The sequence below is a fragment of the Musca autumnalis genome, unplaced genomic scaffold, assembly GCF_047663935.1.
Source record: "Musca autumnalis isolate F117 unplaced genomic scaffold, ASM4766393v1 scaffold_5, whole genome shotgun sequence".
NCBI classification, from domain to species: Eukaryota; Metazoa; Arthropoda; class Insecta; order Diptera; family Muscidae; genus Musca; species Musca autumnalis.
In genome coordinates this window covers 29,627,985-29,655,583 of record NW_027412088.1, presented here as the reverse complement: position 1 = coordinate 29,655,583, position 27,599 = coordinate 29,627,985, and the positions used below count along the sequence as shown (strand labels likewise).

At 37.7% G+C, this 27,599-nt stretch overlaps 1 protein-coding gene across 3 annotated transcripts; it reads left to right on the top strand.

Annotated features, from left to right (window-relative positions):
- The first annotated feature begins 345 nt into the window (after positions 1–345).
- On the top strand, positions 346–23,429 carry LOC141405238 (uncharacterized). 3 transcript variants are annotated; one of them, XM_073989336.1, is made up of 8 exons: positions 346–3,890; positions 3,946–4,054; positions 16,301–17,150; positions 17,223–17,308; positions 18,173–18,497; positions 21,831–22,462; positions 22,540–22,643; positions 22,790–23,429. In XM_073989336.1, the coding sequence occupies exons 1-8, from the start codon at positions 3,888–3,890 to the stop codon at positions 23,117–23,119; spliced, it is 2,439 nt and encodes an 812-aa protein (XP_073845437.1). In that variant the 5' UTR covers positions 346–3,887; the 3' UTR covers positions 23,120–23,429. The 3 variants fall into 3 exon arrangements, with proteins under 3 accessions (XP_073845437.1, XP_073845439.1, XP_073845438.1); XM_073989337.1 differs by lacking the exon at positions 346–3,890 and adding an exon at positions 11,172–11,293 and having other exon boundaries at positions 4,039–4,054; XM_073989338.1 differs by having other exon boundaries at positions 346–4,054.
- Positions 23,430–27,599: the final 4,170 nt, after the last annotated feature.

Sequence of the window (27,599 nt, the reverse complement as noted above, 5' to 3'; positions counted from 1 at the left end):
ATTTTGCCAGAGCATGTATTTTAGCTTAATGTATCAGATTCCACCAAAAAACGAATTTCAATTTTCTTGTCGGTTACGTCTTCCGGCATTTATGGTGACGATATGCTTACATACATATTTATATTAAAATCGTAATAATAATTATAATAGTAATAATAATTACAATAATAATAATTATATTAGTAATAATAATAACAATAATAATAATAATTATTATTATTATTATATAATAATAATAATTATTATTATTATATAATAATAATTTTTTTTGCGGCAGAGATGGGGAAATGCTTTATGCATTCACGTTGACCGTCGCTCAACGTGGTATGTCGGACTCGGTCTTCATACCGACTAAAATCCCACCTCTTCACCTCTGGGAGTTCATCCACCTCGCTTTCGCATTACTTCGAGGTGGCTCCCAGGTTGTAAGGACCTTCTTCTCCAATTTGCTTGCGTCCAAGCTCCGCTACATTTCCCACTTCAGTTTGTAGTATTAGCGTTGTCCAGATCTGTTTTTTTGGTTCTCAGCAGTAACTCGCAGTATCTTGCAACGGCTGTCCAGTTTTCGTTGCTAATCAGCATTTGTTGCACAACATTTTCGGCTGTTAGTGCGCCAGTTTCTTACTCTGTTGTTGCCCGGATGTTTGACCAACTGCTGCATGCGAAGAATGTGTGCTCCGCGCCATCTATGGTATCTTCTTCTTCGTAAAGACAGAAGGGGGAGTTGCATTTTCCTTGTCTAAACAAGTACTTCCGGAAATACCCATGTCCGGTGAGCATCTGCTTCAAATAATAGTTGACATCCCCATGTTTTCTATCCACCCAGCTTCTGATATTTGGGATAAGCTTCGCCGTCCATCTGCTGCAGGTCTCTCTTTTCCATATTCTTTGCCATTTTATAAACGTTTCATTTTTTATTTGGGAAATATCTGCTCCTGTTGCGTGTTGGGAACGCTTCATTTCATATAATGTCATCCGTTCTTTCACCATTAAATCTATAGGTATCATACCTGCTATGATTTGTATAGCTGGTCCCGAAACTGTGCGGTATGCATATGCAACTCGCATTGCCGCCATTCTTTGTACTGCTAAAATTTTTCCGCTCTGCATTTAGTAGAAATGCTCGGAGCCCAGACTTCACACCCATAAAGCAAAATGCTATTGCAGGTTTCCATTAATAGTTTCCTTTTGTGTGGGAGTGGCCCTCCGATGTTGGCCATCAATCTACTCAGTTACCCTGTGATTGCAGAAGCTTTTTCACATGCCCGGTTTATCTGCGGCGTGAACGTCAGTTTTGTATCGAGTTGTATCCCAAGATAGGTAACAAATTTCTGCGTGCGGATAACGAAATTGTTTACCCGCATATCGATTTCAGCTGGGATATGCTTTCTGGACAATAATACCAGCTCGGTTTTGTGTATAGCTAGTTCCAACCCAAGTGCCTCTAGCCAAGCTCTGGTTAGGAGCATTACTTGTGTCAGTTTACGCTGAGGATCCTCCGTATTTCTGGCCTGAATCACAGCTGATACGTCATCTGCGTACCCCACTAAGAATGTGTTATCGGACATATATATTTCCAGAATTTCATTGTAGCTAATGTTCCAGAGGTCAGGACCTAGGATGGAACCCTGTGCGGCTCCTGATGTGATATGATTCTGCTTTGTACCTTGGCTTGTATTAAACAACAGTACCCTTTCGCTTAGATAACTACTGACTATCTTCAGGATGTACGCAGGGACTTGGAATATGGTCTTCATGGCATGTAGCACGTCTGTCCACCTTAGGCTGTTGAATGCATTCTTTACGTCGAGAGTGGCAAGTAGAACTACCGGTCTGCTAAAGTTGTTTCTCTGTTGAGCGGCAAAGAACACATCGACAACCTCTCCAATAGCCCCAACTGTCGACTTTCCAGGTCTGAAGCGTGCGTATGGCATGTTCTATTCTTGGCTTTAGAAGTCTCTCGTAAAGCATACGCAATGGTCTGTATGATGAGGGAGCAGTTGGATCTCCTTTACCTTTTCTAATAAGAACCATTCCCTCTAGCAAACAACGGTTATACATCTTCAGCAGTGTTTCTGGTCGTGCTTTTGCAATCTCTTTGAGAACTTCCGCTGGGACTCCGTCAGGTCCAGGAGCCTTATTATTTTTCAATTGTCTAGCTGATGTTTTAGTTCCTCTGCCGTAAACATGTAAACATTGTGGGAGTGGTTATTGGTTCGCTTATAGGGCTTTCTCGTCTAATTTCGTGTGTGGGGGAACAATGTGTTTACAACATTTTGCATTGTAGCATCATCTAATTCGTTCGCTGGTGTTTGAGCTCCCAATTTCTTCATAGCGATTTTATATCCAAGTCCAAATGGATCCTGGTTTACATCTTCTCTCAGTTCTTCCCATTTACGTTTTTTGCTTTCATGCACAGCAAGTTGGAGGGCTTTTTTCGCTTCTTTGTATTCAGCATGCTTTGTTATTGCTGGACCTCTACGTTTTGCTCTAGTGAACTTCCTCCTCTTTTTGAGACAGTCACGTCTTAATTCAGCAACTTGGTTGTTCCACCAACACACTGGTTTCTTCCAGCGCCAATATCTCTCAGTTTTGGCATAGATTTATCACATTCGTTGATTATGTTCGCCATGATCTTTTCACCAGTTCCGAAGCACTTTTCTCAGGTTTATTTTGTCTGTCTGTTTCTGTGATTAGAGCTGTTCTATCTAGATTCCTAGGATTCCATTTTCGTGTGCCTTCTCTCCTTTTTTGTGTAGTGGTTCCTCTGTCTGATTGCAGGGAGTAAGAGATGTATTGGTGGTCGCTAGCCGTGTATATCTCTAAGACTTTCCAGTTTATGATTCTACTAGCGATATTCTCCGATACCATGGTAACATCAGGTATGGTGTCATTACAGCCCGGTCGCCTAAATGTTGGTACACATTCTATATTTGCGACTGTCACTACTATTCTGGCTGTAATTTCCCAAATTTTTCTTCCTCTTGTATTCGTTTATTGTGAGCCCCATTCTACTGCTCGAGAGTTGAAGTCACCGGCTATTATAATATTACCATCGATGTTCCTACTTTCATCTTCTATTTTATGAAGCTTCGACTGGAATTCATCCATCGAGTCGCTAGGGGTAAGTTAACAACTCATGATTGTGACGTCAGCGAATTGAATCTACACGTAACCATATCGCATAAACAGCCGGCCGCAAAAATGGATTTTTCTCGTTAGATCCAGCAAAATTGGACAATCGCTTAAAAAAAGGCTCTTGTGAATTGGTTCAAAGAAATTGTGCATAAAATCGATCGCGATACTTCAAACGACGTATATAAGATCGTCGTTAGGAGTCTTAAACGACAGCAGGAATCGGCCGTTTGGGTCTTCGAAAGCGAACCAAATCAAATGAAAGTTGTTCATGTAAAATGCACTTCGAAGAAAAAGGTTGCCAGTCAGCCAAAACTAACCAAAAGCGACTATACGGCTTGAGAAATATTGAACGGTTAATTCTGAGTGGTACACTATAATTTCTTGGCCTGAAGTCTCCTGAGAAATTCGAAAAACGAAGAAGGCGAATCATTCTGAACCATGACAATGTGGGCTTTCACACATCGATTCAAACCAGCGCCTGTTTGACCGAAAAAATGTGAAATTGATGGCTCATCCGCCGTACAGCCTTGATTGGGTATCCAATGACTTCATTTGATTCCAGCACATCAAGAAAAAATGGGTGGTCAACGATTTTTGTTGCCTGAATATGCTGTAAAAGCGTTCAAAACACATGTTTTGGAGATGTCTCATTCGCAGTGGAGAAAGTGCTTCGCCAATAGGTTTGAGTGCACGAAAAAGTGTGTAAATCATGCTGGAGACGACTTAAGAAAACAATAAAACCGTTTTTGATGGTAAATATTCGCATTTTCATTGTTAGGCCAGATAGTTATCGTTCAGCCCTCGTAGCCTTCAAAACGTGGAGATCTAACTTCTGCCAACAATCTATTTAATTCAGGCATGTGCATGGTAATCAAAAGTAACCAACCTGATCAGAGAACAACAACCATTTTATCGGGTAATAATTTGAATTCTAATTTTAAGAAAATGAATATTTTTGACTTATTTGTTAAGCTATAATAGAAATCTTAGGGTATCTAAATATAAAGCCTTAAAGTACAAACACTCATAACTTATCTGCTTACCACTCGCTGAGTGCATCTTTATGTAGACGATACCGCCCTTTATTATCCGTACACACCGCCGTCTAAAAGTGAGCGCTTGAAAATCATAAGTACTTTATTTTTTTATTCATGTAAATATGTATCTAACAGGCAGGTTGCCGGAAATGCATCTCGACACTATCTCGGGGGGCACAGTCGACAAAATATTAACTTTTATGAGTTAAACAAAAAAACTGTAAATAATGACTATTTCCGTTAGGTATCCCTTTGGTTCATTATGCCATAAAGCAACCTAAACGCCCATAACCTTGTGCTGAATTGCTCTTCGGGGTTCTTTTATGGTATATCCGTTTGTATTCAATTTGTTAGGGAAAAGAAAGTTCATTTTTACACCCTAATAAAGCAATTGGGTAAAAAATTTGGTAATATTTTGTCCAAACTTAATTTAAATTCGATGATGGAACATATCGGGCCACTTCTTGGGATACCTTCACCACAAAAGTTCAAAAAATGTCGTTTAAATGGTGCCCACGATAATTCTCAAGGATAGTAACCGATTTGATCCATACTTTGCACATCGTACAATTTCTACGAGGCATAGACCACGTTCGAATATGGACTATATTGGTCTACTCCTTCGGGTACCTACCACAGAAAATTTCGCAAAATTGCAGTTTATGAGCTGCTCTCGAATACCTTTGATTATTTTTCGCAGCAACTTGTATTCACTGTCCCATTTACGAAGGTACAAGTTTTTTTCTATGGCAAATCCATACCCCGTGAGAAAATTACATGAAGCAGGCACTTAGACCTCAGGCGCAAGTTCATACTTCCTGAGATAATGGATCAAAAGCTCTAAATAACCTTGCCGGTACCAACTAAAATGATTGATGAACACAATGTCATCATCTTTGGGTATTTCCCTCACAATAGTTTAAACTTTTTCGTTATAGAAGACCCCAAGAGGTCTTCTTCTGTCTATAGAAGACAACAAGAGGCATTCTTCTGTCTATAGTAGTGGTCTTCTTCTGTATATATAAGAAATCATGGGGTCACCTTTGGTATAGAAGACCTCAAAAGGTCTTCTCTGTATAGAAGTCTTCAAGAGATCTTTTTCTGTTTATAGAAGACCTCAAGAGGACTTTTTCTGTCTATATAAGACCTCAAGAGGTGTTCTCCAGTCTATAGAAGACCTTAAGAGGTCTTCTTCTGTCGATAAAAGAGCTCAAGATGTGAATATAAATCCTGAAGAGGTCTTCTTCTGTCTATAGAAGACCCCAAGAGGTCTTCTTTTGTCTATAGAAGACCCCAAGAAGTCTTTCACTGTTTATAGAAGAACTTAGGAAGTCATCTTCTGTCAAGTAAGACTAAAGAGTTATTCTTCTGCCTAAAGACGTCGTTTAAATGGTGCCCACGATAATTCTCAAGGATAGTAACCGATTTGATCCATACTTTGCACATCGTACAATTTCTACGAGGCATAGACCACGTTCGAATATGGACTATATTGGTCTTGTTGTGAATACAAGACCTCAAAAGGTATTCTTCTGCCTATGGCAGACTTCAGAAGATCTTCTTCTGTCTAAAGAAGACACTAAGAGGTCTTCTTTGGTCCATAGAAGACTTCGATTGGTCTTCTTTCGTCTATAGAAGACATCAAGAGGAATTATTTTTTCTATAGTCCACCTAAAGAGGTCTTCTTCTGTCTCAAGAAGACCTTAAGAGGTACTATTCTGTCTATAGAAGACCTCAAGTGGGCTTCTTCTGTCTATAGAAGACCTCAAGAGGTCTTCTTCTGCCTATAGAAGACCTCAAGAGATATTCTTCCCTAAATAGATGACCTCAAGAGGCCTTCTTCTGTCTATAGAAAACTTCAAGAGGTTTTCTTCTGTTTGTAGAACCCATCAAGAGGTCTTTTTCTGCCTATAGAAGACCTCAAGAGGTATTCTTCTGCCTATGGAAGACTCCAGGAGGTCTTCTTCTGTCTAAAGAAGACATTAAGAGGTCTTCTTTTGTCCATAAAAGACTTCGAGTGGTCTTCTTTTGTCTATAGAAGACATCAAGAGGAATTATTTTTTCTATAGAAGACCTAAATAGGTCTTCTTCTGTCTCAAGAAGACCTTAAGAGGTCATCTTCTGTCTATAGAAGACCTCAAGATGTCTTTTTCTGTTTGTAGAACACATCAAGAGGTCTTCTTCTGCCTATAGAAGACCTCAAGAGGTCTTCTTCCGTCTATAGGAGATCTCAAGAGGTATTCTTCTGTCTATGGAAGACTTCAGGAGGTCTTCTTCTGTCTAAAGAAGACATTAAGATGCTTTCTTTTGTCCATCAAGAGCAATTATTTTTTCTATAGAAGACCTCAAGTGGGCTTCTTCTGCCTGTAGAAGACCTCAAGTGGGCTTCTTCTGTCTACAGAAGACCTCAAGAGGTCTCCTTCTGTTTTTAGAAGACCTCAAGTGGGTTTCTTCTGTTTATAGAAGACATCAAGAGGTCTTCTTCTGTCCATAAAAGACTTCGAGTGGTCTTCTTTTGTCTATAGAAGACATCAAGAGGAATTATTTTTCTATTTTTCTTCTGTCTATAGAAGACCTCAAGAGGTATTCTTTTGTCTATAGAAGACCTCAAGAAGTATTCTGTCTTAGAACACATCAAGAGGTCTTTTTCTGTCTACAGAAGACCTCAAGAGGTCCTCTATTGTCTATACAAGACCTCAAGAGGTATTCTGACTTAGAACACATCATGAGGTCTTTCTGTCTACAGAAGACCTCAAAAGGAAGACCTCAAGAGGTCTTTTTTGTCTATAGAAGACCTCAAGAGGTCTTCTTCTGTCTATAGAAGACCTCAAGAGGTCTTGTTTTGTCTATAGAAGACCTCAAGAGATCTTCTTCTGTCTTAGAACACATCAAAAGGTCATCTTCTGTCTACAGAAGACCTCAAGAGGTCTTCTTTTGTCTACAGAAGGCCTCAAGAGGTTTCTTTTGTCTATAGAAGACCTCAAGAGGTATTCTGTCTTAGAACACATCAAGAGGTCTTCTCCTGTCTACAGAAGGCCTCAAGACCTCGTTTGATACAGAAGGCCTCAAGAGGTCTTCTTTTGTCTATAGAAGACCTTAAGAGGTCTTTTTTGTCTATAGAAGACCTCAAGAGGTCCTCTTCTGCCTATAGAAGACCTCAAGAGGTCTTCTTCTCTGTGTAGAAGACCTTAAGAGGTCTTCTTCTCTGTATAGAAGACCTCAAGAGGTCTTCTTCTGTTTGTAGAACACATCAAGAGGTCTTCTTCTGTCTACAGAAGACCTCAAGAGGTCATCTTCTGTCAATAGAAACCCCAAGAGGTTTTTCTGTCTGCAAAAACCACGAGAGGGGTTGTTTTTGCTATAGAAGACCTCAAGTGATCTTATTTTGTCTGTAGGATACCTCTTCTGTCTAAAGAATACTAAAAAAAGGAATTTTCTGTCTATATAATATATAAAGAATTGTTGTTCTGTCCAAAAAACCGTAAGTGGTATTCTTCTGTCTATAGAAGACTTCAAGTGTTCTTCTTCTGTCAAGGTAAGACCTCAGAAGGTCTCCTTCGTGTCTATGGATATACCACCAGACTTTAAGAGTTTTTCTTCTGTCTAAAGACGACTTGAGGAGGGTCTATTTTGTGTATAGAAGATCGCAAGAAGCCTTCTTCTGTCTATAGAAGACCTCAAGGGGTATTTTTCTATCTATATAAGACCCCAAGGGGTCTTCATATGTATAAAAGACCACAGGAGGTCTTCTTCTGTTTATAGAAGACATCAAGAGGAATTATTTGTTTTCTATAAAAGACCACAGGAGGTCTTCTTCTGTTTATAGAAGACATCAAGAGGAATTATTTGTTTTCTATAGAAGACCTAAAGAGGTCTTCTTCTGTCTCAAGAAGTCTCCAGGAGGTAATTTTCTGTCTATAAAATATCTCAAGAGGTGTTCTTCTGTCTATGGAAAACCTCTGGAGGTCTTCTTCTGCCTAAAGACGACTTTAAGAGGGCTTCGTTTGCCTAAAAAATAACTCAAGAGTCAGATCGGTCCAAAGATGAAAGCTTCAATTCACCCAGGCTGCTTCTATATGTAGAACACATAAAGAGGTCTTATTTTGTCTATAGAAGACCTCAAGAGGTATTCTTTTTTCTATAGAAGACCTCAAAAGGTCTTCTTTTGTCTATAGAACACCTTAAGAGGTATTCTTTTGTCTATAGAAGACCTCAAGAAGTATTCTGTCTTAGAACACATCAAGAGGTCTTCTTCTGTCTACAGAAGACCTCAAGAGGTCCTCTTTTGTCTATAGAAGCCCTTAAGAGGTATTCTTTTGTCTATAGAAGACCTCAAGAGGTCTTCTTTTGTCTATAGAAGACCTCAAGAAGTACTCTGTCGTACAACACATCAAGAGGTCTTCTTCTGTCTATAGAAGACCTCAAGAGGTCTTGTTTTGTCTATAGAAGACCTCAAGAGATTTTCTTCTGTCTTAGAACACATCAAAAGGTCATCTTCTGTCTACAGAAGACCTCAAGAGGTCTTCTTTTGTCTACAGAAGGCCTCAAGAGGTTTCTTTTGTCTATAGAAGACCTCAAGAGGTATTCTGTCTTAGAACACATCAACAGGTCTTCTTCTGTCTACAGAAGGCCTCAAGACCTCTTTTGATACAGAAGGCCTCAAGAGGTCTTCTTTTGTCTATAGAAGACCTTAAGAGGTCTTTTTTGTCTATAGAAGACCTCAAGAGGTCCTCTTATGCCTATAGAAGACCTCAAGAGGTCTTCTTCTCTGTGTAGAAGACCTTAAGAGGTCTTCTTCTCTGTATAGAAGACCTCAAGAGGTCTTCTTCTGTTTGTAGAACACATCAAGAGGTCTTCTTCTGTCTACAGAAGACCTCAAGAGGTCATCTTCTGTCAATAGAAACCCCAAGAGGTTTTTCTGTCTGCAAAAACCACGAGAGGGGTTGTTTTTGCTATAGAAGACCTCAAGCGATCTTATTTTGTCTGTAGGATACCTCTTCTGTCTAAAGAATACTAAAAAAAGGAATTTTCTGTCTATATAATATATCAAGAATTGTTGTTCTGTCCAAAAAACCGTAAGTGGTATTCTTCTGTCTATAGAAGACTTCAATTGTTCTTCTTCTGTCAAGGTAAGACCTCAAAAGGTCTCCTTTGTGTCTATGAATATACCACCAGACTTTAAGAGTTTTTCTTCTGTCTAAAGACGACTTAAGGAGGGTCCACTTTGTGTGTAGAAGATCTCAAGAGGTCTTCTTCTGTCTATAGAAGACCTCTAGAGGCATTTTTCAGTCTATAGAAGACCCCAAGAGGTCTTCTTCTGTATAAAAGACCACAGGAGGTCTTCTTCTGTTTATAGAATGCAACAAGAGGAATTATTTGTTTTCTATATAAGACCTAAAGAGGTCTTCTTCTGTCTCAAGAAGTCTCCAGGAGGTAATTTTCTGTCTATAAAATATCTCAAGAGATATTCTTCTGTCTATGGAAAACCTCTGGAGGTCTTCTTCTGCCTAAAGACGACTTTAAGAGGGCTTCCTTTGCCTACAAAATACCTCAAGATTCAGATCTGTCCAAAGATGAAAGCTTCAATTCACCCAGGCTGAGGGTATATCTCTGATTCTTTTTTATTTGTTTTTATAAAATATCGATTTTTTTTGTCTCATTGGATGCCCATTTTCGTAGGACACTTTAATGTTTTACTAGGGAATTCAGAGCTGGCTAGCTAGTTCTACCAAGTCTAACCTAGACGAACTTCGTTTAAAGCGGTGAGAGATTTTCGTCGTGTTTTTTATTTTTTTATTTTATTTACCTTTTTTGAGATATGGCTTTCTCTATTATTTTGTGAAATACATGTTATTGCAGATAACTTTAGTATAGAGGACTGTATATTTTACGTACGGCCTATTATAGCATATGACAAACATCAATGAAAGTGAGTAACAGACAAATTCCACTTTTAATACAAATTGAAATGTCTCCGTAGGTATTTTTACTCGTCATTGTCTCAAAGTCGATGGAACTAAAATATGCGTTGTATTATACGTTTTTAGAACTTATTAAAGGGTGTGGTATAGTACAACCCTTTTAAAACATTGTGAAGTAAAGACAAATGCAACAACAACTATTCAACAATTTTCAATGAGAACATCATTAAGGGCGTCAAATGTTAGAAAAAACTAGCTATTGTCCCTTGAAGGCGGCTAGTCCAGTGTCCAGCCCATATGTTAGACATAAGGTAAACATATCACCCACAAGTTAAAACCCCCTAATAAACAAACATCACCACTAGAACACATGTTAGGAAAATGGGGTAAATCCCATCTCTGGTCAACGTTTAAGGAAACCAATGAGAGAGTCCTTTTCCAAAATTGTACAAAACTAAAACAGGTAACAAAGGTCATATTGGTTATTCCCAACTCTGTTAAGAATTTAAGAGAGCAGACAAGAGAATAATTTCCTTGTTAGAAAAAATAAAGAGAAAAAAACACTTAATACCGGTAGGCAAATCAAAATAAACAGAAAAAATATCAACAAGGAACCGAGGGAAAACTGTTTTGCAGACTCTGTTGTTGTTGATGAAGGCAGCGCGCCGGATGACGACATAGTCCACATTGTGCGGAAGACATTTTACTCATAGCTTGGCAATGTGTTGTTGTTTTTCACTTTTTTCCTCTTGGTCACAAGTGGCCCGTGGCACATCACATCTCTGGGGAAAAACAAATTCGCATTGAACGCAGCCAGTCGTTGTCCACCACCGCCAGCCAACCAGCCAGTCAGTCAGTCACATTCTGTAACTCAACACACAACAACATTTTTCCCCCAATAAAAACGAAATCTATTTTAAAAGAAAACAACAATATTCGAGAAAATTTTTATTGTTAAATTTCATCAAATTATTTACACACAAAAACGACGCATGTTTTACACGAGTTTTTAATAAAAAAACACATTTTAGTTTTGCATCAACGTTTTTTTTTTTTTGATTTAAATTGGTGATAGTCACCTATCTTTTCAACGAACTTCCATTATGGATGTTCCTGAATTACCAAAGGAATCCATTGAACGATTAAGTAAATTATTGAAATCATGGAGGCTGGAATTTCTAGTGGAACAATTTATTGGTAAGTGTGATGTGTATTTTATGTTTTGTTTTTTTTTTTTGCTTTTGCCAAAATTGTGTGAGGTCACGGTTTGATTTGGTTTAGGGGGGTTCTGTGGGGGATTCTGTTGACATCAGGAATGTATCCCAAATAATTGAATAGTGAAGTACAATTGAATGAAAAATTTTTTACATTACATTGTTTGTGTGATAATGTAATTAACATATTCAAGTGCATGTTATAAGAATGATGCTGTTAGCAGTGTAAAAATAACGGTTACTTGATTACATGTTTATGTTAGTTAACATAATAATTGTTCCACAAAACATCCCAGGGGAGGCAAGGTAGACTTCTTTCATATCAATCAATGAGTGCACCCCGATTCATATTAGCTCAATGATATGGGACCTACAGTTTATCGCACAGTCCGAACGGTGTGCCCTAAGAAACAATTTGAAGAGAATTTTTACATGGTTGTAATACTCAGATAATGTCGCCTATATTACTGAGAGATATTTTGCCACTGTTCACAATTTGATGCCGCCTTGGCGGGGAATCGAACCCAGGACCTTCAGCGTGCATGGCAAGTGTGTATACAACTGCAACACGGTGGCACCCATGTTAGTTAACACCCAATCAATTAATTATTCCTATTTTAAGGAGAAATATTCCCTTCTGTCTACTAGAGAAGACCTTAAAAGGTCTTCTGTCTACTACAGAACTCCCCAAAAGGTCTCCTGTCTACTACCGAATACCTTAAAAAGCCTTCTGTTCATCAGAGAATAACTTAAATGGTCTTCTGTCTACAAGAAAGGACCTTAAAAGGTCTTTGTCTACTAGAGAAATTCCTTAAAGGTATCCTGTCTACTAAAGAAGACATTAAAAGGTCTTCTGTCTACTACCGAATACCCTAAAATGTTATCTGTCTGTAGAAAAAAGTGTCCACAGGGTCCTGAGGAATTTGTTTCTATAGAAAAATGTGTCCTCAGGGTCCTGAGGAATTTGTTTCTCAGGGACCTGAGGAATTTTTTCTATAGGAAAAAGTGTCCTCAGGGTCCTGAGGATTTTTTTTTTCTATAGAGAAACGTGTCCTCGGGGACCTAAGGATTTTTTTTCTATAGAAAAAGGTGTCCTCAGGGCCCTGAGGCATTTTTTTCTATAGGAAAAAGTGTCCTCAGGGTCCTGAGGAATTTTTTTCTATAGAAAAAGTGTCCTCATGGTCCTACGGAATTTTTTTTCTATAGAAAAAAGTGTACTCAGGGACCTGAGGAATTTTTTTCTTTTTCAGGGACCTTAGGATTTTTTTATAGAAAAATGTGTCCTCAGGGTCCTGAGAAAAAAGTGTCCTCAGGGTCCTGAGGAATTTTTTTCTATAGAAAAAAGTGTCCTCAGGGTCCCAAGGAATTTTTTTTCTATAGAAAAAGGTGTCCTCAGGGCCCTGAGGCATTTTTTTCTATAGGAAAAAGTGTCCTCAGGGTCCTGAGGAATTTTTTTCTATAGAAAAAGTGTCCTCAGGGTCCTACGGAATTTTTTTTTCTATAGAAAAAAGTGTACTCAGGGACCTGAGGAATTTTTTTCTTTTTCAGGGACCTTAGGATTTTTTTATAGAAAAATGTGTCCTCAGGGTCCTGAGAAAAAAGTGTCCTCAGGGTCCTGAGGATTTTTTTTCTATAGAAAAAAGTGTCCTCAGGGTCCTGAGGAATTTTTTTTCTATAGAAAAAAGTGTCCTCAGGGTCCTGAGGAATTTTTTTTCTATAGAAAAAAGTGTCCTCAGGGACCTGAGTATTTTTTTCTATAGAAAAAAAGTGTCCTCAGGGACCTGAGTATTTTTTTCTATAGAAAAAGTGTCCTAAGGTCCTACGGAATTTTTTTCTATAGAAAATAGTGTCCTCAGGGACCTGAGGAATTTTTTCTATAGAAACATCTGCCCTACTGGATTTGAGGATTTGTTTCTATAAAAAAAGTGTCCTCAGGGACCTGAGGATTTTTTTTTTATAGAAAATAGTGTCCTTAGGGACATGAGGAATTTTTTTCTATAGAAAAAAGTGTCCTCAGGGACCTAAGGAATTGTTTTCTATGGAAAAAGTGTCCTCAGGTACATGAGGATTTTTTTCTATACAAAAAAGCACTCTCAGGGACCTGAGGATTTTTTCTATACAAAAGAGTTCCCTCAGGGACCTGAGGATTTTTTTCCATAAAATAAAGTGTACTCAGGGACCTGAGGTATTTTTTTCTATAGAAAAATCTGCCGTAGAGGATTTTTTTCCATAGAAAAAGTGTCCTCAGGGACCTTAAAAGGTCTTCTGTCTACTAGGGAATAGTTTAAAAGGCCTTCGGTCTACTAGAGAATATCATAAAAGCTCTTCCGTCTATTAGAAGAGACCTTAAAAAGTCTTCTGTATACTACATATCTCAATAAAAAATATTTTGTCTACTAGAGAACTCCCTTAAAGGTATTCTGTCTACAAAAGAAGACATTAAAAAGTCGTCTGTCTTCTTCCGAATACCTTAAAAGGTTATCTGTCTGCAGAAAAAAGTGTCCTCAGGGACATGAGGATTATTTTCTTTAGAAAAAGTGTCCTCAGCGACACGAAACATTTCTTCTATAGAAAAAAATTTTCTCGCCGACCTGAGGATTTTTCCTATAGAAAAAAGTGTCCTCAGAGACCCAAGGAATTTTTTTCTTTGGAAAAAAGTGTCCTCAGGGACCAGAGGAATTTTTTTCTATAGAAAAAGGTGTTTTCAGAGACCTGACGATTTTTTTCGATAGCAAAAAGCGTCCTCAGTGGCCTGAGGATTTTTTCTACAGAAAAAAGTGTCCTCAGGCACCTGAGGAATTTTTTTCTATAGAAAAAAGTGTCCACATGGGCCTGAGTAACGTTTTCTTTCGAAAATAGTGTCCTCAGTGATCTGAGGATTTTTTTCCTATAGAAAAAAGTGTCCTCAGGGATCTGAGGATTTTTTTCCTAGAGAAATAATTGTTCTCAGGGACCTGAGGATTTTTTTCTATATAATAAAGTGTCCTCAGCGACCTAAGAAATTTTTTCTATAAAAAAAGTGTCGACCTGAGGAATTTTTTCAATAGAAAAAAGAGTGGAATTTCTTCTATAGAAAAAGGTGTCCTCTAGGTCCTATGGAATTGTTTTCTATAGAAAAAAGTGTCCTCAGAGTCCTGAGGAATTTTTTTCTATAGAAAAAGGTGTACCTAGGGTCCTGAGGAACTTTTTTCTATAGAAAAAAGTGTACTTAGGGTCCTGAGGAACCTTTTTCTATAGAAAAAAGTGTCCTCAGGTTTCTGCGGATTTTTTTCGATAGAAAAAAGTGTCCTCAGGGTCCTGAGGAATTTTTTTCTATAGAAAAACGTGTCTTCATGGACATGAGGAAATTTTATTCTATAGAAAAAAGTGTCTTCATGGGCATGAGGAAATTTTTTTCTATAGAAAAAAGGAATTTTCTTTTATAGAAAAAAGTGTCCTCAGGGACTTGGGGAATTTTTTTCTATAGAAAAATTTCCTCATGGAGCTGAGGAATTTTTTTTTCTATAGAAAAAAGTGTCCTCAGTGACCTAAGGATTTTTATCTATAGAAAAAAGTGACCTCAGGGACCTGAGGAATTTTTTCTATAGAAAAAAGTGTCTTCAGGGACATGATGATTTTTTTACTGTAGAAAAAGTGTGATTTTTGTCAGGTCCCTGAGGACACTTTTTTCTATAGATAAAATTCCTTAGGTCACTGTTTGCTCAGTAAGGAATTTTATCTATAGAAAAAAGTGTCCTCAGGGTCCTGAGGAATTTTTTCTATAGAAAAAAGTATCCTCTGGGACATGAGGATTTTTTTTCTATAGAAAAAAGTGTCCTCAGGGACCTGAGACATTTTTTTTATAAAAAAAAGTGTCCTCAGCGACCTGAGACATTTTTTTCTATAAAAAAAGTGTCCTCAGGGACCTGAGGAATTTTTTTTATAGAAAAAAGTGTCCTCAGGGACCTGGGGAATTTTTTTTGTAGAAAAAAGTGTCCTCATGGACCTGAGGAATTTTTTTTCTATAGAAAAAAGTGTCCTCAGGGACCTGAGTAATTTTTTTCTATAGAAAAAAGTGTCCTCAGGGACCTCAGACATTTTTTTCTATAGAAAAAAGTGTTCTCAGGGGCCTGAGACATTTTTTTCTATAGAAAAAAAGTGTCATCTGGGACCTGAGGATTTTTCTTTTCTATTGGAAAAAGTGTTCTCATGAACCTGAGGAATTTTTTCCTATATAAAAAAGTGTCCTCATGAACCTGAGGATTTTTTCTATAGAAAATGGTGTCCTCAGGGATATGAGGAATTTTTTCCTATTAAAAAAAATTTTTCTCAGAAAAATGGGCCTGAGGATTTTTTTCTATAGAAAAAAGTGTCCTCAGGGACTTGAGACATTTGTTTCTATAGACAAAAGTGTCCTCAGGGACCTCAGACATTTTTTTCTATAGAAAAAAGTGTTCTCAGGGGCCTGAGACATTTTTTCTTTAGAAAAAAAGTGTCATCTGGGACCTGAGGATTTTTCTTTTCTATTGGAAAAAGTGTTCTCATGAACCTGAGGAATTTTTCTATAGAAAATGGTGTCCTCAGGGATATGAGGAATTTTTTCCTATTAAAAATTTTTTTCTCAGGGACCTGACGATTTTTTTCTATAGAAAAAGAGGCCTGAGGAAGTTTTTATAGAATAATTGTCCGCAGGGACCTGAGGAATTTTTTCTGTAGAAAATGTTTCCTCAGGGACCTACAAAAATTTCTTCTATAAAAAATTCTCCTCAGGGGCCTGAGGAATTTTTAGTAATTTAAAGTCTCTTCGATGATCGTTGTGAACATTTTCGAAGCAACCCCAGAAAAAAGTGTCCTTAGCGTGTCCTGCTCAATATTTTACAATTGAAAAGGGGTCCTCAGATTCCCGAGGAATCTTCAGTTTTAACTTTTTTCACTTATTATTATTTTCTATGTGCCTCCTATAGCCGATTACTTTATTAATTTTTCAATAACTTCCATGACTTTTTTGCAGATGAAAAAATCGACGAAGAAGTTTTGGAAATGATCGATGCCAGCCATATAAACCTTCTGCTACAAAAATACCCAATGGGAGTGCAGATACGTTTCACACACAATTTAGAAAAATGGCGACAAAGTATTGGCCGACCTTTAAAACCAACAACATTCAATGAATTCACTCCCACGCTGCATACCAAAGAAATTTGCGGATTCTCACCACATTCTCAATTCTCACAAGGCAGCACACTTCCCATAGCAGATAAAGTCTATGAATCATCCGAGCCAGATCGAAGCCTAGAGGATAATATAAGTATAATTTCAAATCATAATTTAGAGATGTCAACGTGGAATACCAGTAGCGACAACCTCTCTTCAATTGATAGTCACAAATCCATGGAAACCACAGAGAAGGCAAAGAAGGAGGAACAACAGCAACAGCGAAAAATAGATTTGGAAGAAATTCTTATGAATTCACCACCAAATGGACCAGATTTGATCGACATCTATAGGAGACAAAAACAATTTACCCTACTCGATCGTAAACGTTTGATTAGCACAATTGTTAATTATTACTTGGAGTGTAAACTGCCCATGGATTTGTCCACTAGTTATGATTTGGAAAATGCCATTGTTAAGCTGTTTCCCAACGAGCGGCTGCGTTTATATCGCACCACAAAATATGGTAAAATATTTTGTCGTTATACTCGAGAAATGAAAAAGGAGAAGGAATGTGAGGCAAGGCGTGAACAGGGCCTAAAGGAATACAATCCAGCCGATATGTCAATGTATCTACCAAATGAATCGTTTTTAATCGATGAAGATGGTGAGGAGGATGTGGAATCAATTGCTTTGCTTAATCATGAGTAAGTGAGGAACACTTTAAGATATTAAAAGTTATCAAAAATGACATACATATGTATGTATTTTATTTTCAGCATTCTTATACAAACGGTCTACCAAGGGCAAAAGAAGTTTACCAAAATTCGTACACCATTCTTCTACAATAGCTTCCTAACAACTGGTAAGTGTACATTAGACTTATTACAAGATGTGAGTTCCCGGAGGACACTTTTTCTGTAGAAAAAATCCTCATGTCACTGACGACACTTTTTTTCTATAGAAACAAATTCCTCAGGTCCCTGAGGACAGTTTTTTTCTATAGAAAAAAATTCCTCAGGTCCCTGAGGACAGTTTTTTTTCTATAGAAAAAAAAATTCCTCAGGTCCCTGAGGACAGTTTTTTCTATAGAAAAAATTCCCTCAGGTCCCTGAGGACACTTTTTTCTATAGAAAAAATTCCCTCAGGTCCCTGAGGACACTTTTTTCTATAGAAAAAATTCCCTCAGGTCCCTGAGGACACTTTTTTCTATAGAAAAAATTCCCTCAGGTCCCTGAGGACACTTTTTTCTATAGAAAAAATTCCCTCAGGTCCCTGAGGACACTTTTTTCTATAGAAAAAATTCCCTCAGGTCCCTGAGGACACTTTTTTCTATAGAAAACATTTCCTCAGGTCCCTGAGGACACTTTTTTCTATAGAAAACATTTCCTCAGGTCCCTGAGGACTCTTTTTTCTATAGAAAACATTTCCTCAGGTCCCTGAGGACACCTTTTTCTATAGGAAACATTTCCTCAGGTCCCTGAGGACACTTTTTTCTATAGAAAAAATTTCCTCAGGTCCCTGAGGACGCTTTTTTTTCCATAAAAAAAACTTCCTTAGTTCCCGGATGACACTTTTTTCTATAGAAAAAATTTCCTCAGGACCCTGAGGACCCTTCTTTCTATAGAAAAAAATTGTCAGGTCTCTGTGGGCAGTTTTTTATAGAAAAAAAAAACAATTTAATGCTTTATAATAATCTCCATTTGTTTTTGTTATCATCTTTTTCCAGCCTGTGAAAACTTCAACATTACCAATGTCCAAGATTATTGCTTACATTTGAATGGATGTGAAATCGAAGAGAATCGTTTTAAAAATCTCATCTTGAAATTTTATAAATCACCCACCTTTAGTATAGAATTAAAATCTAAGTTAAATGCGGTAGACCAGTTGGATGCATCCTCATATTTGCCTGATGAGGAATATATAAAAAAGATACCCACCCTCGTGCCATTGGTGAAAATATACCAAAATGGCAAGCCATTGGAGAATGCACATCGTACAACGATAGCGAAGGCTATAGTCGATGAATGTCTGAAATTGAATACGGAAAGAGTGTAAGTGTAGGGAGGAATGAAAAAAGGTCATCAAATTTTAAAGAAAGAAGGGGAAAATGTAACTTTCCTCAGGTAGCTGAGACACTTTTTTCTATAGAAAAAAAAAATCCTCAGGTCGCTGAGGACACTTTTTTCAATGGAGAAAAATTCCTCAGGCCGCTGAGGACACTTTTTTCCATGGAAAAAAATCCTTAGCTCCTAAGCTCCAATAAAATGATCCGTTGGCATAAAAAAGTTCTTCAGGTTCCTGAGGGCACTTTTTGTAACTTATTTTCTGTATAAAAAAATTCCTCTGGTGCTTGCGGACACTTTTTTCTATAGAAAAAAATCCTCAGGTCGCTAAGAATACAGTTTTTATAGAAAAAATTCCGCAGGTCCCAGAGGACCCTTTTTTCTATAGAAACTATTCCTCAGGTTTCCTAGGATACTTTTTTATAGAAAAAAATTTCTCAGGTAACTAAGGACAATTTTTGTTATAGAAAAAAGTTACTCAGGTCCTTGAGGACACTTTTTCTATAGAAACAAATTCCTCATGACGCTGAGAACACGTTTTTTAGGGATTCCTCAGGTCCCTGAGGGCACTATTTTCTATCGACAAAATTCCTTAGATCCATGAGGACATTTTTTTCTATAGAAAAGTTCTTTAGGTCCCGGGGGACACTTTTTTCTATAGAAAAAAATTTCTCAGGTCCCTGAGGACACTTTTTTCTATAGAGAAAAATTCCTCCGGTCCCTAAGGACACTTTTTTCTATAGAGGAAAATTCCTCAGGTCACCGAGAACACTTTTTTCTATAGGAAAAAATTCCTCAGGTCCCTGAGGACACTTTTCTCTATAGAAAAAAATTCTTCAGGTCACTGAGGACACTTTTCCCTATAGAAAAGAATTCCTCAGGTCGCTGAGGAAACTTTTTTCTATAGAAAAAAATTCCTCAGGTTACTGATGACACTTTTTTCTATAGAAAAAAAATCCTCAGGACACTGAGCACACTTTTTTCTATAGAAAAAAATTCCTCAGGTCGCTGAGAACACTTTTCTCTATAGAAAAAAATTCCTAAAGTCTCTGAGGACACTTTTTGCTATAGAAACAAATTCCTCAGGTCGCTGAGGATACTTTTATCTATAGAAAAAATTCCTAAAGTCGCTGAGGACACTTTTTGCTATAGAAACAAATTCCTCAGGTCGCTGAGGATACTTTTATCTATAGAGCAAAAAAATCCTTAGGTCCCTAGGGACACTTTCCTCATGTCGCTGAGATTACATTTTTTATAGAAAATATTCCTCAGATCGCTGAGAGCACTTCTTTCTAAAGAAAATATTCTTCAGGTCGTTGAAGTCACACTTCTTTCTATAAAAAAAATTCCTCAGGTCCCTGAGGTCACACTTTTTTCTATAGAAAAAAATTCCTCAAGTCGCTGAGAACACTTTTTTCTATAGAAAAATCATCAGGTCAAGAGAGAAATTTTTTCTAAAGAAAAAATTCCTCAGGTCGTTGAAGTCACACATTTTTCTATAAAAAATCCTCAGATCCCAGAGGACACTTTTTTCTATAGAAAAAAATCCTCATGCCCTTGAGGACACCTCTATAAAAAAAATCCAGCCAAGGAGCAACCCACGGTAAGTCTAGAAAACGCTAAGCCGTTTAAAGCTACGCGACTAGAACTAAAGACATGGGCAAAAAATGCACATGTATCCCTCTGGAGTAGTGAAGAGAAGGGAAAAAACACAAAAATCCTATGGGGAAACCCAGACGAGGACAAAACAAAAGAATTACTTTTACTAAGTAAAAAAGATATTAGTAGACTGACAGGAATCCTTACAGGTCACCTAGGTCTAAAAGCGAATCTGCACAAAATAGGTTGTGCAGAAAACAGTGATTGCAGAGCATGCGGAGAGGACGACGAAACGTTGGAACATTACCTCTGCCATTGTCAAGCCTTCACAAATCTGTTACTAGGGAATGACATGTTACTAGGGAATGACATTATACCAGGACTCGATCAAATTAGGACAATCGAGTTCAAAAAGATCAGAGACTATGTTAATAGGACAGAGATCCTAGACTAAGTCAAAAAAGATAAACCTCCATAACCCAAAAAAAAAAAAAACAAAATTAGAGCGCACAACAGGCCTACTTATGGCTTAAGTGTATGTCCACATGGGCATGTGGTGATCTAGGATCACCCCTCTTATCAACCTAACCTAACCTAAAAAAATCCTCAGGTCCCTGGGTACACTTTTTTTATAGAAAAAATTCCTTAGGTCCCAGAGGACACTTTTTTCCCAAAAAAAAAAAAAAACAAAATCCTCATGCCCTTGAGGACACCTTTTTCTATAAAAAAATCCTCAGATCACTTTTTTCTATAGAAAAATTTCCCCAAGTCGTGGAAATCACACCTTTTTCTATAGAAAAAATTACTCAGGTCCCTGAGGTCACACTTTTTTCTATAGGAAAAAATTCCTCAGGTCGTTGGAGTCACACTTTTTTCTATAAAAAAATTCCTCAGGTCGCAGAGGAAACTTCTTTCTATAGAAAAAAATTCCTCAGGTCCCAGAGGACACTTTTTTCTATAGAAAAAAATTCCTCATGCTCTTGAGGACACCTTTTTCTATAAAAAAAAATCCCCAGGTCCCAGAGGACACTTTTTTCTATATAAAAAAATTCCTCATGCCCTTGAGGACACCTTTTTCTATAAAAAAAAAAATCCTCAGGTCCCTGGGGACACTTTTTTCTATAGAAAAATTTCCTCAGGACGTGGAAATCACACTTTTTTCTATAGAAAAAATCCTCAGGTCCCTGAGGTCACACTTTTTTCTATAGAAAAAAATTCCTCAGTTCGTTGAAGTCACACTTTTTTCTATAGAAAAAATTCCCCAGGGCCCTGATGACACTTTTTTCTATAGAAAAAAATTCCTCGGGCAACTGAGGGCTCTTTTTTCTATAGAAAAAAATTCCTCAGGTCCCTGGGGACACTTTTTTCTATAAAAAACAATCCTCATGCCCATGAGGACACTTTTTTCTACAGAAAAAAAATTCCTCAGGTCCCCGAGAACACTTTTTCTATAGAAAAAATTTTTCAGTTCCTCAGGTCCCTATGGAAATTTTTTTATAGAAAAAAATTCCTTATGTCGCTGAGAACACTCAGGTCTATTAAAAGTATTATTGCGTTGTTATTGTAATATAAATACATATTGTTGTTGCTACAATATTATTGTGCTAGATAGCATAGTATGGTTACAGAAACAACATATCATTTATGTCTATAGTTACAATATGATCCTCATAACCATATCTTTAAATTTAATTATGATTTCATTCTTATTTCCTTTTCCAGTTTAAGGAAATCAGATTTCCTAATCTTGGCCAAAAATATATGTAAAGTATTCCCCACGGAAGTCCAATCCACATATTATATTGCTTGTGAAAATTCCAAACCGGCTAGGGGAAAATTATATTATGCCTATGCCAATAAGCGCAATCTATTATATTCAACTGGTGTGCTAAGTAAGAAATGTGGAGGAAAACGTAAAATTTCATCACTTTCCGATTTGGAAGATAACGAAAATGCCAACAATAATGCCGGAGATGGTGATGATGACGACAAAGAAGAAGTTCGTCCCAAGAGAAAACGTGGTTGTTGCCGAGAATCGAAAACATTTTCAATTCACACCCCTCTCGATATGGACACGTTAATGGATAAATGGCAAGATTGCCATGAAACGAGACGCAATGAACTTTTGGAGCGGAAGTTGAATGCCAAAGAATATATGAAAAAATATTCCATACTGCAAGGTGAACGAGGTTTGAGGCTAATCGAATTGGATGTCAAAGAGTTATATCCGAATATGGAAAGCATTGATACATGGTTAGTGCTCTATGAAAAAGTTGTGGCCAAAGTAAGGAGTTTGAAAAAGAATTCGCATGTTCAGAAAATTGTAGAAGATATTGACGCCTCCGGGGATATAAGTATGTGAATTATTGTTGTTCTTGTTATACTTATATAAAATTGTAATAATTGATTTTTTTAATTTTATTCTTTCCAGGATATCGGGCAAGTTTGGCTTTAGATTTATTGGTCCATTTATTTCCCAACGTTGGTCGTATCTCCAAACCTGAGGTACAAACCCGTTTTCTCAAGCAATACAAGGTATGTATTCGATTTCAACACCAAGCTGCTTTCAAAAGTAGAATAAACAATACCAGATGTTACTTTCAGGGAGTCTAAAACAGTCGCATTCGATTCTTATCCTTATTTATTCTCATTATTCAATAACTTCTTCCCTCTCTTTTCAGACCATGGAAGAACTTTTGCACGACGGCAGTCCCCAAGAACTGCAATTGCGTTATGTCCATCACCATAAACAAATTGTCTATGCCGATTTTACAGCATGCGGTGGTTTCGTTTTCAAATTCCATGACCTCTTGGATGCCTTAACCCATTGTTTCCACTATATAAAAGCTTTAAATTTGGAATATCCACAAATATGTTTGTACCTTTGGCAATTCGTACAGCTTGCCATATTTCAAATTGATATTGAATCGGGTCAATTACCACTGATTGAAAGTACAATCAATGATTTGTTACAAGTGCCAAATTCTACAAATGGAATCACTAGTCCCTAACCAAAAAAGAAACGTTATAGACTTAGAGCAAAATTTTACTAGAAACTAATGTGTGTATATTTTTCTAAATGTATTTTTTTATATATGTAGATGTATAAATGTTAAAGAACTTATATATGTATTTATCTATATATTATTAGACTGAATGTTATTCTATGAATAGAAATGCAACTCCTCCAATTTATAAGTAAAGAAGTGCCGATAAATGTATAACTTAAAGACCAAATTATAGATGTATGTTTGTTTAACATGTAATTGATTAATTTTAAACCTATAGAAAAAATATATAAAAATGTTATTAAGAAGTAAATACATTTTTTTTCTTGCCTTCATACAATTTCTTTTACCTGACATGGTTTCTAAGGTACATATATACACTCCACGTCAGTAGAATAGAACAACTAATTATACCCTCAGCCTTTAGGCTAAAGAGGGTATTTACACTTTGATACGACCAAAAATGTGCCTCATCGAAATAATGGTTTTAGACCCCAAGTATGTTTGTACGATATCCGTTTCAGACAATTTTGAGCAGATCTAGCAATGTCCGTCCGTCTGTCTGTCTGTCTGGCAGGCTGGTGCGCACGATAACTCTCGAACGGATCAATCGATTCGGTTCAAACGTTGGGTATCGAAATATTTTGTCCAGATTCGATTTAAGTTCGAAGATGGGCCATATAGGTCCACTCCTTCAGGTACCTCCCCCACAAATGTTCAAAAATGTTCGGAAAATTTGAGCGCACGATAACTCTTGTAAGGAATAACCGATTTGGTCCATACTTTGCACATCGTGTAATTTCTACCAAACTCAGATGAGGTTCCAATATGGACTCAATCGGTCAACTCCTTCGGGTACCTCCCACAAAAAATTTCGGAAAAGTTCAGTTTAGGACCTGGTCTCGAATCGCTTTGATTTTTGTTTACGCAAGTTGTATTCGCTGTCCTCTATACGACGCTGTAAGTTTCATTAGGGGCAAGTCCATACTTCCTGAGAAAATAGCCTGAAAGTTACAGAAAACCCTATGACACCGTTTGTAGTGGTTCGAGCGCAAGATAACTCTCGAACGGAATTGCCGATTCGGTCCCAAAATTTGGCTTTCGTAATATTTTGTCCAAACTTAGTTCAAGTTCAAAGATGGATTATATCGGTCCACTCCTTCCGGTACCTCCCCCACAAAAGTTCGAAAATGCTCCGAAAATTTGTGCGTACGATAACTCTTGAAGGGAGTAACCGATTTGGTCCATACTTTGCACATTATCAAATTTCTACCAGACTTAGATGAGGTTTCAATATGGACTCAATCGGAAAACTCCGTCGAGTACCTCAAACACAAAATTTCGGAAAAGTTCAGTTTAGGACCTGCTCTCGAATCGCCTTGGTTTCTGTTGTAACATCTTGTATTCTCTTTCCCCTATACGAAGGTACAAGTTTCCTCAGGGGCAAGTCCATAATTCCTGAGAAAATAGCCTGAAAGTTGAAAAACAAACCCTATGACACCATGATAACTCTCGAACGGAAATGCCGATTCCGGCCAAAATTTGGCCTTCGTAATATTGTTTCCAAACTTACTTTAAGTTCGTAGATAAGCCATATCGGTCCACTCCTTCAGGTACCTACCCCACAAAACTTCAAAAATATTCGGAAAAATTGTGCGCACTATATCTGTTGATGGGAGTGACCGATTTGGTCCATACATTACACATTCTCATACAGGCATGTCACAGAAACGAATTCCGATCGAAAGTGGAATTGATTCCGTATTTAGCTTCTTCAGAAAACGAAAAACGAAGAATTTTTCGGAATGAAACCACTTTTGATTTTGCAAACGGAATTGTATTTTTATTTTGTTTAAATCTGCCACTTTAAAACACTCTAAAAACACTTAGAAATATTTAAAATGTTGTTTTATTAACAAATTTACATTTAATTTCGCATTTAAAATAAATAATTAAGTTTTTTGACTTCACAAAATCGATCGGAATCTAAAGAAGCTAAGACAAAAACGATCGAAATGAAATTTCGGAATTGCAACCATTCCGATCGGAATCTGTGACATGCCTGATAATATCAGGTTCGAATATGGACTATATTTCTCCATTCCATCCCGTACCTCCCACACAAAATTTTGGATAAGTTCAGTTTAAGACCTGCTATTGAATCACTTTGATTTTTGTTGAAGCAACTTACATTTGCTGCCTCAATTACGATGATAAAAGTTGTTTCAGGGGCAAGTCCATACTTCTATGGCACCCCCATGATCTATGTCGGACCATTCTTTTAAGTACCTTTTCCGCAAAATTTTTGAACTTTCATCCTAATCAACATTTTTGTCGGTTCGACCAAAATTTTGAAACCTTTTTTTGTTAAAAAAAAGTGTTTCAATTTGCACAGGCTGAGGGTATATATCTGTCGGCAAAGCTGCCTGATACTTTTTTACTTGTTTACATTCAAATGAACTGTTTTGTAGGACTAGAGGGGCAGCTGCCCCTCCCTAGCTATTCCTGGCTACGACCATGGTTCCAATATCGACTCTACCAGTCCACTCTTTCAGGTACCTCCCACACAAATTTTCGGAAAAGTTCAGCTTAAGACCTGAATTTGAATCGCTTTGATTTTTGTTGCAGTCACTTGTAGTCGCTGCCCCATTACGACGATACAAGTTCCCAGTAAAAAAAGTCCTCCCAAAATCAGTTTTTAGTTATTTTAGAAGTTGACACTGACACTTAGAAGTTGACACTACACACTGTGCCACGGGTTGCTTAAGAAATTAAATGCACAGTGCAGATGCGCACCACGAACTGTTATTTTTTAATTAACAAAAAGTTATTGCTTTTGTCAAAAACTCGCGTGTCGACGGTGAGCGTTGAACACACAACCCTAGGATTTATAGTCGGACACACACACTGTGCCACCGTCCTCATTACTTAGTGAGGAGTAAAATAAGTAGGTTTACCTTGTAAATTTTTTAAGAAGTAACCCATTACTATTCAGATTACTTGTAATGCGAAAAGAAGTTTGTTTACATTACTTTGTAAAGGGTTACGTAATGACTAGCGGATCCAAATTTTTGCTGGGTTTTTAGAGTGACACGTCATACTTCCTGAGAAAATAACCTGAAAGTTGTAAAAAACTCCTATGGCACCATGTATAGTGGCTGAAGCGTATCCGATTTAGTTCACAAAATTCTGAAACCCTCTTCAATACATATTTTTTGGGGAACAGGATTTTGGTTTTGTAGCTGGTATTGGATTTGTCCGTAGATGAAAGTTTCAATTCACATAGGCTGAGGGTATATCTCTGTCGGCAACTGAAACTACTTTTGAAAAATGTATACCCACCTAAGCAGTTGCTGATATGTTTTTGAATGTTCGCCACGACTATCATTGTTGAAGGTTCAATCTCGTGGCGAGGGGAACACTGGTATATGGTATATTAGTATTTGTGTCGGTTTTGTGTGTTGGGAGCAGCATATCCCGACATGTCTGCTTCGGATTCTTTTAGTCCGATGCGGGAGTGAGGAAAATCCAGGATTAAATTATATGTGCTCATTTTGTCGCATCCGCTTCCACCACCCTCAAATCTCGGTGAAATGCAATAGATGCCGATAGTGGTTGCATTTCGGGGCTGTTCTGGACTCGTACATGCGAGTGACTACGACAGCGGATATGTTGCCGCATGCTGCGTCAACACAGTCGCCAGTGAGTTGTCGTCAGAATACGTGACTCCTTCGCAGCAGCCACACACACAACACTTAACACCAGTCATTGTTTTTCCGATTCTCGAAAATGCGTTATTTTTGGAATATTTTTGCAATGGACTCCCAGGTAAGATCGAGGAAATAGTGAATTTCATGAGTCGGGAGAATGTCATGACCGCGTCGGTGTAGGTACCAAGCCAAACAACAACTGCAGCTTACAGCGTTGTGATGGTTACAACGTACTGAGGAAGGATCTCACCAGAAGTGGAGGTGATGGATTAGCTTTCCTATTGCAAGAATATCTCGCCCGTACATGGAATGTATGTGGGTAGCAGTCAGGTGTGGAACTGCCGAGGTAGAGTTGCTGAACGTATAAATCACGCAAATAAATAGCTGGTCTTGGGGGATTTTAATGCTCATCATGACCAGAGGGGCGTTTTGGACGGTCAATAAGGACGCCCCTACCAGAATTAGCGGAGAGTGCCACATTTCGCCAGATATTATCGTGGTGTCTACCGGACTGACAAATGACGTCACCTGACAATCATGGGAAAGCTAATTGGACTTGTTTCAGAGAGTTCACTAATCACCGCTTCAGAGATCTGCACAACCCTTCTGATGTTCGGGAAGCAGAAAGGACGTTCCGAGACATAATTACTGCTGCAGCCCATATACCTGCTGATGGAATACCCGAAGTGAGACCAAACTTTCCAACAGAGGCGACGGGAGTAGCAAATAAGCGCGATGAGCTTTGCCGTGCCAACGCAAGAGTTAAGGCCTCG